Source organism: Gobio gobio, assembly GCF_949357685.1.
Source record: "Gobio gobio genome assembly, chromosome: 15".
NCBI lineage: Eukaryota > Metazoa > Chordata > Actinopteri > Cypriniformes > Gobionidae > Gobio > Gobio gobio.
The window spans coordinates 8066190-8080665 of NC_137108.1; the positions used below are offsets into that span (position 1 = coordinate 8066190).

General features: G+C 36.4%; 1 protein-coding gene across 1 annotated transcript in view; it reads right to left on the reverse strand.

The window, feature by feature from the left end:
* bckdhb (branched chain keto acid dehydrogenase E1 subunit beta) overlaps positions 1 to 14476 on the reverse strand; it is a 128781-nt gene that overhangs the window by 70209 nt on the left and 44096 nt on the right. Inside the window, exons 7-8 of the mRNA XM_079837946.1 lie at positions 12696 to 12793; positions 11367 to 11477 (exon numbers count right to left, since the gene is read on the reverse strand). Coding sequence (XP_079694072.1) covers positions 11367 to 11477; positions 12696 to 12793 — 209 coding nt within the window. The remainder of the gene's footprint in view (positions 1 to 11366; positions 11478 to 12695; positions 12794 to 14476) is intronic.

Here is a 14476-nt window from a genome sequence, read left to right on the forward strand (position 1 = left end):
AGGAAACTCTCATCATAATTACACTATTGTAATGGTTTGTGCTCGATCTAGGACACACTATGATATTTTCAAAACCTGTCCCAGCCGCATAAATGTGAACGAATGGAAGGAGGAAAAAAAAAAAAATCTCTTTCCACATTATATCATCCAAGCTGTTGGTCTGGCATGGGCAAACTGGCCATTTTGTTTATCCTTTAAATGAACGTCTATTACATTTACTGAACAGTTCCAGACACCAGAGGGGAATAAAAACACACTGCATTCAGTTTAACTGCAATTTCAGATGATTCCCTGAGTCAACAAGCAACATGCATATATAGAGATCTCAGAGTTGTTGATTAGCAGAGCTGCGGATCACCTGGAGGAAGTAACAGGAAACCGAAAACAACATGTTCCAAATACGTGTTGTTTCAATGACCACACGGACAGGAGCCGTGTTTCATACGTGCAGGGAAGACTGATGAATATATATGAGGCAGACTCAACCAGTTGTGTTTTATTGTCTGTTATGGATTTATCTGCTTCTGGTAAGAGATGACCAGGCCATAACATCAACATTTACATCAAAATAAAGAAATAAAGTCACTGAATTTGGCAAATTTTGGAAGAATAAATCAAAAGTAGAGCCATAGATGTAACGGTTTAAGTCCAAGGAAGACTTGAGTCTACAGTTTGTATAAGCCTCCTCACTTAGATAGCAAAACAAACCTCTGTGTGTGTGTGTCATCTCTAGAAAACTACTTTTAAAAACCCATTTGCAATCAAAAGAAATTCATCGTTCAGAAGGTTTGGGAAGTTTAGAATGACTAGTACGAGAGCATGAGCAGTCTAGACTTTCGGCAAGCTGAAATTACAGATCTTCGCTGGACGTTTCCGAGACGACATACATCAAGTGTGAGCCGTCAGTAAAACTTCAAACAGCATATAGCATAGGCCGTGCGAGGGTTCTCCACACAGCTTCAACCTCAGCTCGCTACATTCACAACAACTTCAGACCAAGAGAAGAATGAAAGTACAGGGCTCAAGGACCAACTGCAGGAATGGAAGAAATAAGCTACAATTTCCATTTTTAAAACACTGTTTATAAATGTGACAGGATTTATGGAGCTCCTTTAAGGCGAAGCACTTCCAGATTAAATTAAGGCTCAGGTATCCATTCTCAAGACAGAAAGCTCACACTTAACACTTTATATCTCAATGCACTGCAGATACTTTAAGAGAACACACTAAATCTGCAGTCACCCACATTTCAAAATATTTTTTCTTCATCAAATGTTTTGTTCGAACTAGATGCAACTGTATTAAAAAATATATATAGCTTGCTTGAGCTCCAGTTCCAGTGCATTATGCTGGGTAGCCCCGCCCCTCATTAAATCCTATTGGTCGCAAGTCACTCTCAACGCAGCTGTATATTAAACCTCACAGAGCTCCAGACTGCGACTAAATGGTCACATTTCGCAACCTTTTTTTCCTGCTAGTGTGACTAAATTTTGTAAGAGGTCGCACTGGTGAACCACCACGGTGCCCAATTGATATGAGCTGACATTTCTGTGACATAGTGCATGAGAAAAATCAAATGGCAAATGAAAAGAAAGACGTAACGGAACTTGGTTGAACTGCGCTGACCATTTATCAGCTTGGAGCAAATTATAGACAGCGCAGTGCGAGCTCATACACAAGCAGATCTCGGTCATGTGACACCGTTACTACACAGCGCTGGGAGATCCAGCTAGAAGGCATTTGAAATAACAGCATAATTAATAACATCGCCACTGCGAGATCTAGTGCCGGCCAGGGGTGTCCAAACTTTTTTAAAAGGGGGCCCGATTCGATGTTGTGGACACATCCGGGGGCCGGTTCCTTTTTCTATTATATCTATTTTATTTATGGGAATCTAAATTAAGTGAAACAAGCAAAAATTATCTGCCAAAGAGGTAAGACAAAAAATCTTATTTCTGTCTGGGACAGAAGCAAGAATTCAAACTGCAACAATATTATTTTTCTTACCCCATTGGCAGATCATTTTGCTTGTTTTAAGGAAAAACTCACTTTAATTTCATTTTATTTTCCAGAAAACAAGAAAACATTTCTTATGTCATTTAACTTATCTAGTAAAAGCATCTTGATTTATTAATATAATTTTTAGATATATTTAGAATAGAATAAGACAAAATACTAAATAAGAGCAAAAAATGCACACATGGCAAAAAGTAAAAAGTATAATTTCTATATCTAGAATGGCTTTATGGTATTTAGTCTATAAACATATAAATACAAATGCACAAAACTGCAAGTTTATGACAAAAATAGTCTGTAATTTGGCCTTTATTACTCATTTAATACATGTCTACATTAAAAATAAAATAAGATGAGATATTAACCTACATTTCTGACAAATTACCACGGTTCAGTTAGTGTGACCACAGTAAATCCATGATAAATGATGGTGAATTGTTGTTTGAAAAGTATTCTGACTGGATCATTGTGGTTCAGTGTTTCTGCTGATTTGCACATTAGTGTTGTTTATTAAGTCAACACAGTTTCAACTGGCTTTAAACTCAATTAAATCACAGAGATCTGCAGATTGTACCGAGACCTCTGCTCCGAACACTTCTCGCGGGCTGTTTAGTGCTTGTGTGATCGAGACTCTCAGCAAGTAAACATTTGTTCAGACCTCAGACTCAGCTCGCGAGTTGCGCACAAGTAGCGCAGATTCGTTCCGCTTTTGCGCGTGTTAATGTTTCCGTGGCCTAAAATCTAGTACTGCCACATTGTGTTGACATTGTGAAACTGATTTGTAGATTATGCGTGGCGGGCCGCATATAATATATTTAAAAAATGGTGGAAACCAGGAGAAACAGGGGTTTCAGTCCACAAATCATAAACAATTTTTCCAATTTTAATGGTATTTTTAATGTGATGATTTGTAAAACAAAGTTTAAAAGGTGTAAGCCAGTTTATGGCAAACAAGCACTGTTATTTTAAAAAGACATATTACCACTATAACCAGTAGGTGGCGACAGAGGAGCACTTATTTGACTTAGAGCCATTTCCAAAAATAGGAAGTCACTAAGTCTCATGAAAAACAAACACTTTTCTTCAAATTGTGACTGAATTACAGTAAAGTTAAAAATGACTTTACAAGTAAAGAGCGCTCCTTTTATTATCACTGAAGGTGTTGGTCAGTTTAGTGATATACTATAAAAGAACAATGGTGCATTTAATAAGAGCAGAATATTTACATTTTCCCTATAAAAATCAGGTTTTTGCACATTACTGTTGTTAATAAAAGTTATTTATCTGCATATCAATTCACGTGCAGTGCGTAACTGTTAAATTTCCAATAAACAAACATGTAATATTATTAGTAACTGCACTTATTAACAAAACAATAGTAATTTTATGATTAAATTAACTTTTCCTGGCACCTGTGCAACTGCTCTCAAATGTTAGTCTGGAGCCCTGCATCACATGATCGGCTACATCACGCAGCTGTTTAATAATCCATGTGGACATGTGCCAGTATTTTTGTACTGAATTTAATTTATGCTAAATTACAAAATAAATCGAATACAATCATTGCATCCAGGATAATTTTCATAACTGTATTTTGTAGCTTTTTTCTTTATGTGTGGAGATTTTGGTTCTTCACTGTAATGAAAATAACACCACATTACAAAGTGTTAAAGGTGCTAAAATAGGCTTGATTTTTTCTTTATGCAAAACTATTTCTGACTTTTTCTTTTTATTTTGGGGCTTTTCTTCATGAGATTTATCCACAAAGTGTTCATCGATCGTCATTAAATCATGGACCAATAATAAATCAAATCCCAATCCAAAAGGCTCTGGACTTCTTCCAGTGATTTCTAAAGCTTGTGAAGGGTCCTAAAGTTAAAACTTAAACTCTTATTAGGACATCTAGTGGTGTTGATGGGTATCTGTGTCATATACTACTCTTCAACAGTTAGGGTCAGTAAGACTTTTTTATTTGAAAGAAATTAATACTTTTATTCAGCAAAGAGGCATTAAATTGCTCAAAAGTCACAGTAAAGACATGTATAATGTTACAAAAGATTTCAGTTTCAAATGCTGCTCTTTTCAACTTTCTATTCATCACAGAATCCTGAAGAAAATGCATCATGGTTTCCACCAATAATTGAGCAGCATAACTGTTTTCGACATTGCAAATCATCATATTAGAATGACATTTAATGGGTAATGATGCTGACAATTAAGCTTTAAAATCACAGGAATAAATTACATTTAACCCTCTATGGTACAGTGTTGCCTCAAGGCAACATAGTCTATTTTAGTTTATTTTTAATACAATGAAACACCAATTTAGTTGGTCAAACTTATCTCAGGGAAGAAGAACTCAAATACTAATCAATGAAAGTGCAAAAAAAGTGGTCACATGAACAACAGGGGTCCGTTTTGTGTCCTGTATATAGCACCAAATGTTGGTGCTTCAGTGGTTCTTGAACGGTTCTTTGGAATGACTGAGCTGCTACATAGCACCGCTACCATATACAGAACCTGTTAAGATATGGTGCTACATAGCACCAAAAGTGGTTCCCCTATGATTACGAGCCAAGAACAACATTTAGTTAAAAAATTTATTTGAGTGTATAATGAGGAAGATGAGGTCAGTGACAATCCGGCATGGATAGAGTGAGGGTGAGATTGAAGATGGAGATGAGGATGAAGATGTATATGATAACTTGATATGATGGTTTGGTAATACTTGTGTTCCACGATGGTACAATGTTCCCTGTGAGCAACAGCTGAATTCCAAATGTTACTTTTTATTAAATATGAAATTTGTAATGCATTAAAAACTGGATAAATGTGTTTGTCCAAGTGTCTGGTTAAAGAAATTGATGCTTTCAATAAATATATTTCTTTTTTCTAATGTCAAATGTTTCAATTTGTCCATTGTGGTATAATATTGCCTTGAGGCAACAACATTTAAAAAAATTAAATAAGTAAAAAATATATAAAATTTTGTATCGATATTGTTATAGTGTCCAATTTTAAGCTGGAAAAACACCACAAATATTTTTTTCCTCATTGATATCATATTGCGTACCACAGAGCGTTAAAAATATTCACATAGAAAACAGTTGTTTTAAATTGTAATAATATTTCACAATATTAATGTTTTTACTGTATTTAATCAAATAAAATGTAGCCTTGATGAGCAGAAGAAACCCACAAACTTATGAACAGTAGTGTACACTCAAAAATGAATGTTTTCTGCATGTTTAATGCAGTTAATTGATAACTTCAGGGCATTTTCACACCTGAAAGTCCGCACCGAAGTTCATGTTTTAATACATTTTATACATTTGGTTAGTTTTGGCTTGGTTTCAAATTGCAATTATGCGAGCGCACTAAAGTACTTTACATGACATACTCGCGTCCTGTCGTCATCATCTGTGGGCTATATCTTGACTTTGACTGGTTTGTAAACGGACGTGACGCATATCGTTGCCACTAGTGAACAGTGCACATTTCTTTTCATTTCAAATTGTTTCGTTTAAAAGTAGACATTTAATGCTTTCTATACACATATTTCTCATGTCTGTGAGGCAAGTAGCTGCTGAGTTTCGGTTTATTTGAGACGCGCTCCAGTTCATGTGCAAAGCATGGGATCGATCCCGCGCCTCTATGTCACGATTGTTGTCTGCTTTGGAGTATTTGCTTCTTATTTATTAAATCCAGGCAATTATCTGATTAAACGTTGATTCAAATTAAGATACAATTTATACAAAACGAAATTCACTTTAAAGAAAGGCTTTCTACAAAATAAAACTTAATGAAGTGGTCAAAGTCATTTCTGACCTTCTGTCTTAAGACATGTTGCGCATCTTTTCACTTTTTCAAATTTAAAAATAACATTTAAAAAAAAATAACAAATAATATTTAAACATAAACAGGAACTTCCTGTAAATGGTCTGAAAGTCCGAACCATACAGAAAATGCTTTCACACTAGAAACAAACCGAACCTTTGTTCAGTTTGATCCGGACCGAGACTACCTCTTTTCGTCGGACCAAATTTCGTCTGTTTGATCCGGACCGCAAGCCCATAACCATGTATTGAACATTCGTTATTTTTATAAAGCATAAAGGAACAGAACAGTAAGCGAAACTCAAGGTCTAATTCTAGATGGGAAATAATCATTTTGGAACCATTTGCAAATAATATTTGCATTAATTTGCGTCAAATATATCGTTAGTCTCGAGATTCTTCCCGTTAGTAAATAAATAAATCGATCCGCTGTTAACATTTGAATTCCCTAGTGGTCTGGTGGTAGAATTTTTGTAAACTGTGTCGAAGGTTACAGATTCTAATCCGCCCTCATGTATTTATATTTTTTCTTCATTAAAATCAAAGATGATCAATGATTGTATATTAAGAGCATGGACACGTTTGTGAGCATTTTGTTTTGTGATTTCACCAGAAAGAGTCTTTCTCAGCAACGGCATTAAGCGATAGATTAACACACTTGTCTATGTGAAGACTGCACAAGCCAAAAGAGAACACAAACCCCGCCTACTTTGATTTGATTGGCCATCTCAATAACTTTGACATTGACGAGCGCAATTAGACTCGAGGCAGACCAGACTAAAAATGTAACTTTTAAAACTTTTTGTCATCCTAACATACAGAGCGCTGTAAAATCGTGAATGGAGTGCAGCAGAGCAGTCCAATAATTTCAAATATTGGGGGGGACAATTTGGCCATTTCTAATTATTGGGGGGGACTTGTCCCCCTCCATGTGTATGGTGGTTAGGGCCCTGCCAGACCGAGGTTTCACACCTGTAATTTTGATTCGGACCAAACTGAAAAGTCAGAAAATCTGGACCAAACAAGGTAGGTGTAAATAAAGTTTCAGTGATTTTACTTCACACTGACTGCTGGATGTACAGAAATAGACATGTTGGAAATTGATATGAATGTTATTTTTCATCATCTGTACATTATATACAGTACCCTACTCTCACTAAGGGAGCAGTACATGGTATTTTATAGGCATTCAGTGGGCAGTCCTTAAAGATGTTGACCTTACATAGTTGAGGAGGAGACAATCTAAACAAAGCAATGACCAGTCAGCAGTTCTAATCCAATCAAATGCATAGATGCTAATCCAATCACTCTGACGATTCAAAAATGGTACAGACAAAAGGTGAGAATCTCAGTAATCTGTCTCATTTGACTTAGAATGAAGAGAACAGGAACTGGCCTGGAAACTTGGCATAACAGATGTCATCGTCTTTACCTTAAATATTGAATACATTGTACTTTAAACATATTCTTAAATTTGTAATACCACACTTGAAAGCTTCTGCATCTGTTCATTAAAGGTGAATTTTAAAGCATATTCTGCATTTTAGTATAACGACAGTGAATGACCAAAAAAAACATTACATTGGTCTGTATATATGCCATATTTCAAGTCTTCTGAAAACACACAAACGCTGGGTGAGGATGCAAGTAGTAAAATGTGTTGTTCTGTTTTTTAATCTTATTCAGAGACATTACACATTCATATCCGAGTCAAATGAACAAACATGGTACAAAACAAGCCTTTTTACTTTTTTTAATTAGTGCATGTTTCATTGATCATAAACCTTCAAATAATGGCCTGTGTTTTACGCCTCTCTCTTTATTTACTGGAACGGTCAATGTGCTCATCTGTCGGTCCCACATCAACCACAAACACACATTGAGTATTGAGAGATCTGCATGTTTGTTTGCTTCTCCACGCACATCTGGAATCAAAATGTTTCTGCTCTGCACTTTGATATTGAATTTATAGAAGTTAATAGAACACAACTGCATTTTCTTGGGTCAAGAACAAACCATATTTTTCAATTGCTTCAGTTGTTGCATTTCATTGCAAATTGTCTAATTACAAAGTTACTCTACACTGCTACCAAATAATGGCACATGTGTGTGATATACTGCGGCCCCAAAAGCACTGAACCATATGGTATTTATTGTAAAGACTTTTAAACAAAGTGTGTACGGTTTGAAATAAAACAGCAGCTATTGTGTGACTGTTTGTTAGCAGATCGTGATGAACTACACCTGTGTATACCAGAGAAGTGAAGCATTTGAGACATGCAGACACTCGATTTGATATTGTGTTTCTAAACACAATGACCGAGAAACACCCAAAACGTGCATGGGGCGAATAAAGGATATATGGTAAAAAAAAGATGGGGAAAGTCAAAAAACGTTCATGCGCTTTCAGAACGATGAACGGTGTTGTAGTGCTTTACTGTAAACACACTATTGAGTTTCATGGAGGCAGTTTAATGGGTTTAATGTTTATTTAAGAAGCTGCTTTCCAACAAACAACCCATGAGAATCTACATCTCCTCTCTGATCACACTGCCAAAACAATCATCTACTGCACAGAATCAATAAGACATGCTACTCTATTACACTGCTCCTGCCAGAACAATTACTCTTTGCATCAGTAGTTCAATTTGGGAGATTATCATTATACAATGAAAAGTGCCACCATAAAGCAATATTACAACCATTTTCTCATTACATTACAGTTTTGTGATGGGCCCATTGATTTTTAAACACTAGTTTTGTAGGTTCTGCATTAGGGGTGTAACGGTACACAAAAATGACGGTTCGGTACGTACCTCGGTTTTGAAGTCACGGTTCGGTACGGGTTCGGTACAGCAGTTTTACAAAAGGGCTTTTTATTTATTTGTATTGGTTTACTGGGGGGAAAAAAGTATCTGTCCTTAAATTAATTAAATTATAACTAAAAGTTTATTAAAGATATTGCTGTAAACTATATAGGGAGCCCTTACTTGCACATTAATATTAAAGGTTTTAACAACAGAGCCCAAACTATTAGCCTAAATTCAGTTGCTATTTATTTTTATGTATAATAATCACACTCCAATAACAAAGTACGCAAACATGTAAACTTCACATAAGGCAGTTTTTGATATATCTAATTATAAAAGTTTTTCTCCAATTCGTTGTTGTAAATATAATCATTTATACACAGTGGCTGTCATTTTCATGACAGGTTTATTTAAACACACATTAAATAATCAAGACATCACTAACAGGTTGAGTAGAAAATAATGAATATACAGGCTAATATAGAGCATATATTTAGTGAAAGAGCTGATTTCTCTAGTGAATAAAATTCTGTGGACACTGAAGGACTGCCTGAGGTAAATGTGATGCTACATGACATTGTTTAGTTTAGTTATATTGAGGTCTTTCCACTGTTGAAACACTGATTGAGCGTTACACGACATATGATATGTGACAGTAAGTTGTAATGTAATGTATGTAATGTTATTCTTTAGGAAGAGATGATCGATCGCGTTCACAGATGATTGCGTTCACGCGCACGCTTCGCTTGAACTGTGATGTGATCAGTCACGCCACATTAAAGAGCGTCAAAACGGCATTTATCGTTTGAATTTTGTGATAAATGTTGATCGATGTTGGTGTGGAAACTCGGATTGAAGGGTGTTCCGCGCTTAAAACAAGCCGACTGTTAACTGTTAAAGACTGCATTCGGAAACCGTTCGGTACACACGTGCACCGCACCGAAAGCCCAGTACCGAAACCGTTCGGTATGAATACGTGTACCATTACACCCCTATTCTGCATTGAACTTAACCGTTGCCTTAAACAGCACCTTAACCTGGTGCGGTTCGCTCATTCTTAACCGAAAAATGTGACGTTTTTTAGTAGGGCTGGAAATTGACAGAGATTTCACAATTTGTTTCAATTTCGATTCACAAGCTTGCAATTTGATTTGATTTTGATTCCAATTCGATTCAATATTGATTATTTTGGATATATATCAGGTACAATACATGGCAAACATGGAAAACAAATCATAATGCTGTCAACTATGGGAATCACAAAAGTTATATGAAATATTTCTACAAACATTTAAATGGTGGCTGTCATAAAAACTTGCCAGATTTAATCAAACATGCATTAAATATTGAAGAACATTAAAATTTTTAATGAATATGTAATATGGTGCATATATTTATCAAAATGCTCCTCTGTAGAGTTAATTTTTCTAGCTGACTAACGAGTTTATGGACACTGGATATGGTTTCTCTGAGGTAAATGTGACATTGTTCACAAGCTGTTTTACTGACGTCTTTCCGCGGTTGAAACACTGATTGAGTGATTCCATGTGACAGGATTTCGGTAAGTTGTACTGTATCTTTGAACACACTTTTCAGATGCTTGTTCATGTTTATTTCACGCTGTAACTGGTATTAAGACGGAAGAGAAGATCAGTTCATGTGCCGCTTATCTTGAGCTGAGCCAGAGTGATCTCACGCCACAGCGCCGAAACGATATTTATGTTTATGAATTTTGTAATAAATTGGACATAATTTGAATTCATATGAATAGTGATAAAGCACAAAGATAATTGTGATTTATTGGATGGGAGGCGCGCTACAATGTCCCGTTCATTCATCAACTGAAAACAGGATGACTAATCGATTCTTGGGATTTTGTAAAAAAAATTTGTTTTGACGTAGCATAAGCATTTTAAACTGTGAGAGGCACTACACTTTTTTCCTAAGTTGAATACGGAAGGTGATCCACCAGAAGCTAGATAATTTACTTTATAAAGTTTTAAATGTTGATATTTTTCGTACACAAACGCGCCACTTCGCTTCAGAAGGCCTTTATTAACCCCCGGAGCCGTGTGGAGCAGTTATATGATGGATAGATGCACTGTTATGGACTTCAAAACGACACAACCATTCACTGCCATTATAAAGCCTTGAAAAGCCAGGACATTTTTAATATAACTCTGATTGTATTCGTCTGAAAGAAGAATGTCATATACACCTAGGATGACTTGAGGGTGAGTAAATCATGGGGTTATTTTAATTTTTGGGTGAACTAACCCTTTAATAATAATGATATAAACAAATGTGTCATTTTTGACAACCACACAAGCAGCACCAGAGAGTTTACACAAAACCCTAGAACTTCACAGCACCAGTACATTAAAATCTTTAACAAAATAAGAAGAGAGAACAAACTGAAATGGAAATGGGGGGGGGGGGGGGGGGGGGGGTTGTTACTATTAGCTCGTTCCCTGCATAAAGTATAAATAGGAATGATACTTCTATGGTACTTTTTTAGAGTTTGAGAGCCTGAATAACCTTATACTTTCATTGTTTAGAAAAGAACAGCTTCCGTAGAATATTTCCTTCTTTGCTTCATGAAAGAAGGTCATTCGGCTTGTACGGTATGTGAATGTTTTTTATTTGGGGTAAACTATCCCATTAAGAAGAAATAACTTTGCAAATGTGTGCGTTCACATCGTACCTTGCAAACGGTCTCTGTGTCCCAAGGCAAAATGGTCTGAAGGTCAATGAGCTCACAGGAGACACCCAGCTTTTCCTGTGCCATGGCAGCCACTTCCCTCATCACATGTACCTGCAACCCAAGGGTCAAAGGTTAACTCGCAATTAAAGACTCCGTTCTGACACTTGGTTCTATTGTTGGCTGCCGTTTCAGAGCCTCTCCAGCCAGTGTTGAGGTTATGTTCATGTTCAGAGAGCATGGCGGCTAATAAATATGAATTAATACAATTTTTGTAATGATTTTTTAAATTACTAAGTAGATTTGAAATGTTTAAAAAGATGTATGGAGACAAAATTGAGTAAAAAATAACAAATAAAATCTGAAAAATAGTGGAAAAACATTTTATAATTTAGACATTAATATACAAAAAAAGTAATAAACTGCATGTGTATGTCTACATTTAGTAACATATTTGAAAACATAAAATGCCATTAAGAAATACACATTTGTGGGTGTCATTCCTCAGCGTTTTAACTTATTTAATTTCATAGCAACAAAATAATAGTGAATATACTACCATTCAAAGGTTTGGGGTCAATAAAATGTATGCTTTTGTAAGTCTCTTCTGCTCACCAAGGCTGTTTTTATTTGATCAAAATACAGTAAAAACAGAAAATATTGCTAAATAATATTACAATTTAAAAGATTTGTTTTCTGTGTGAATATTGTTTTAAATGTAATTTATTCCTGTGATCAAAGCTGTATTTTCAGCATCATTACTCCTTCAGAAATCATTCTAATATGATGAATTGATGCTCAAGAAACATTTCTGATTATGATCAATGTTGAAAACAGTTGTGCTGCTTCATATTTTTGAGGAATCCATGATACATCATTTTTTCGGATTCTTTGATGAATAGAAAGTTCAAAAGAAAGGCGTTTTATTTTGAACCGAAATATTTTGTAACATTATAAATGTGTTTAGTATCACTTTTGACCAATTTAATGCATCCTTGGTGAATAAAATAATTTCTTTCTGACCCCAAACAGTAATGCATATCATAAATATTTCCTTCATCTCCCAGCTCTAGTTTGTGCTGCTCATATATGGAGTCTCTGTGGGATTAATGAAAAGAAAAAAGAACAGTATTGTCCATTAGAAACGAGCCTTGGAAGTACTTGTTTTCCCATGACCCATGATTTCTCTCTGCCCTGTGTCATAAGGTACATCAGTCATTCATCAGGATAAGCCCATGGAGGGTCTGAGCTGAGCTGCAGGACACCCAGAGAGCTTTAGAAATCATAATCTGATGGTGAACACAGGATGAGAACAAGTTCTTACTAACGTACCTGTGTTCCCCAGGCCACCAGTGTGAGATCACTGCCCTCCTGCAGGACCTCGGCCTGGGACAGAGGGACGTAATAGGCTTCTGTGGGCACCTGCTCCACTGCAAAACAAAACGACAGATTACACATCATTACACATCATAAAGAAGTGTCACATTCAGTGACAAATGTCAAAAATGTACAGCATTTTTTTTTTTTTTTTTTACTGATCAGTTTATGAACCTTTAGACAAATAATTTAAAAAAAAAGTTTGCATGAGTGTTTTTTTTGTTTAGGATCATATTCAATCCATCAGGCTTTTGTGGCTCATATAGTGTGAGAATATTGAGATCATACTAGAGGAGGAAAAACACCAGTTTTTTTCAGAGGCGCAAACTGAGCAAAAATATATCAAATTTGGTGCAGATGCTGATATTAATACAGCCAAAAAGAAAGAAGAAATTCTGATGCTTATAATGTGAATCAACGAGATCCTTATTACAGTAAAGCAGACTACTTGCATAAAATCATAAATATCAGTCGTCACTCTATATCTCCTAATAATATGTCTTAGCAAGATGATATTTAAATGTTTAGTTTTATGATCAAAGCTCTGTCGTTTTTTTTGGGAGAGTTTGTTCCGGCTGGTAGACACCTTTGTACTACCATTGGTCCGTGTTGATGATGTAATAGGTAGGTGTGTGCTGAGGCTCCGCCTTCTTTCACGTGGAAATCTTCTCTGGTTCATTTCACCTGTTCAGTCGAACGAGATCAAACATCCACTACTGAATCATGAACACAGTGGAGGGCTGTTTTATAGTAGAAAATGAAGTTGTACTTCTAATTAAACGAGACACTGACGCTGTTTTTCACGTTTAATACGGTAAAGCTGCTTGATTTTAAGCAATCTATTGTATAAAGTGCTATATAAAGTGACGGGACTTTACTAGACTAGAGTGCCGAATTGCAGAGCTCGTGCAAACATCAACATTGCCATGATCAGTTGCTTTTCTTATGCTTTATTTAAAAAATGCTTGCCGTTTTCTAAAAAATGTTGTATGTTTATTTTGTTATTGAGAGAGAAAAGTGTGCAGCACACACACTATATTGCCAAAAGTTTTGGGACGTTTGCCTTTACATGCACATGAACTTTAATGACATCCCATTCTTAATCCGTAGGGTTTAATATGGAGTTGGCCCACCCTTAGCAGCTCTAACAGCTTCAACTCTTCTGGGAAGGCTTTCCACAAGGTTTAGGAGTGTGTTTATGGGAATCTTCTAGAAGCGCATTTGTGAGGTCAGGCACTGATGTTGGACGAGAAGGCCTGGCTCTCAGTCTCCGCTCTAATTCATCCCAAAGGTGTTCTATCGGGCTGAGATCAGGAATCTGTGCAGGCCAGTCAAGTTCCTCCACACCAAACTCACTCATCCATGTCTTTATGGGCCGACGCTTTGTGCACTGGTCAGTCATGTTGGAACAGGAAGAGGCCGTCCCCAAACTGTTCCCACAAACTTGGGAGCATGACATTTTTCCAAAATGTCTTGGTATGCTGAAGCATTAAGAGTTCCTTTCACTGGAACTAAGGGGTCAAGACCTGAAAAACAACACCACACCATAACCCCCCCCCCCCCTCCACCAAACTTTACACTTGGCACAATGCAGTCAGGCAAGTACCGTTCTCCTGGCAACCGCCAAACCCAGACTCGTCCATCGGATTGCCAGACAGAGAAGCATGATCGGTCACTCCAGAGAACACGTCTCCACTGCTCTAGAGTCCAGCGGCGCACTTTACCCCACTGCATCC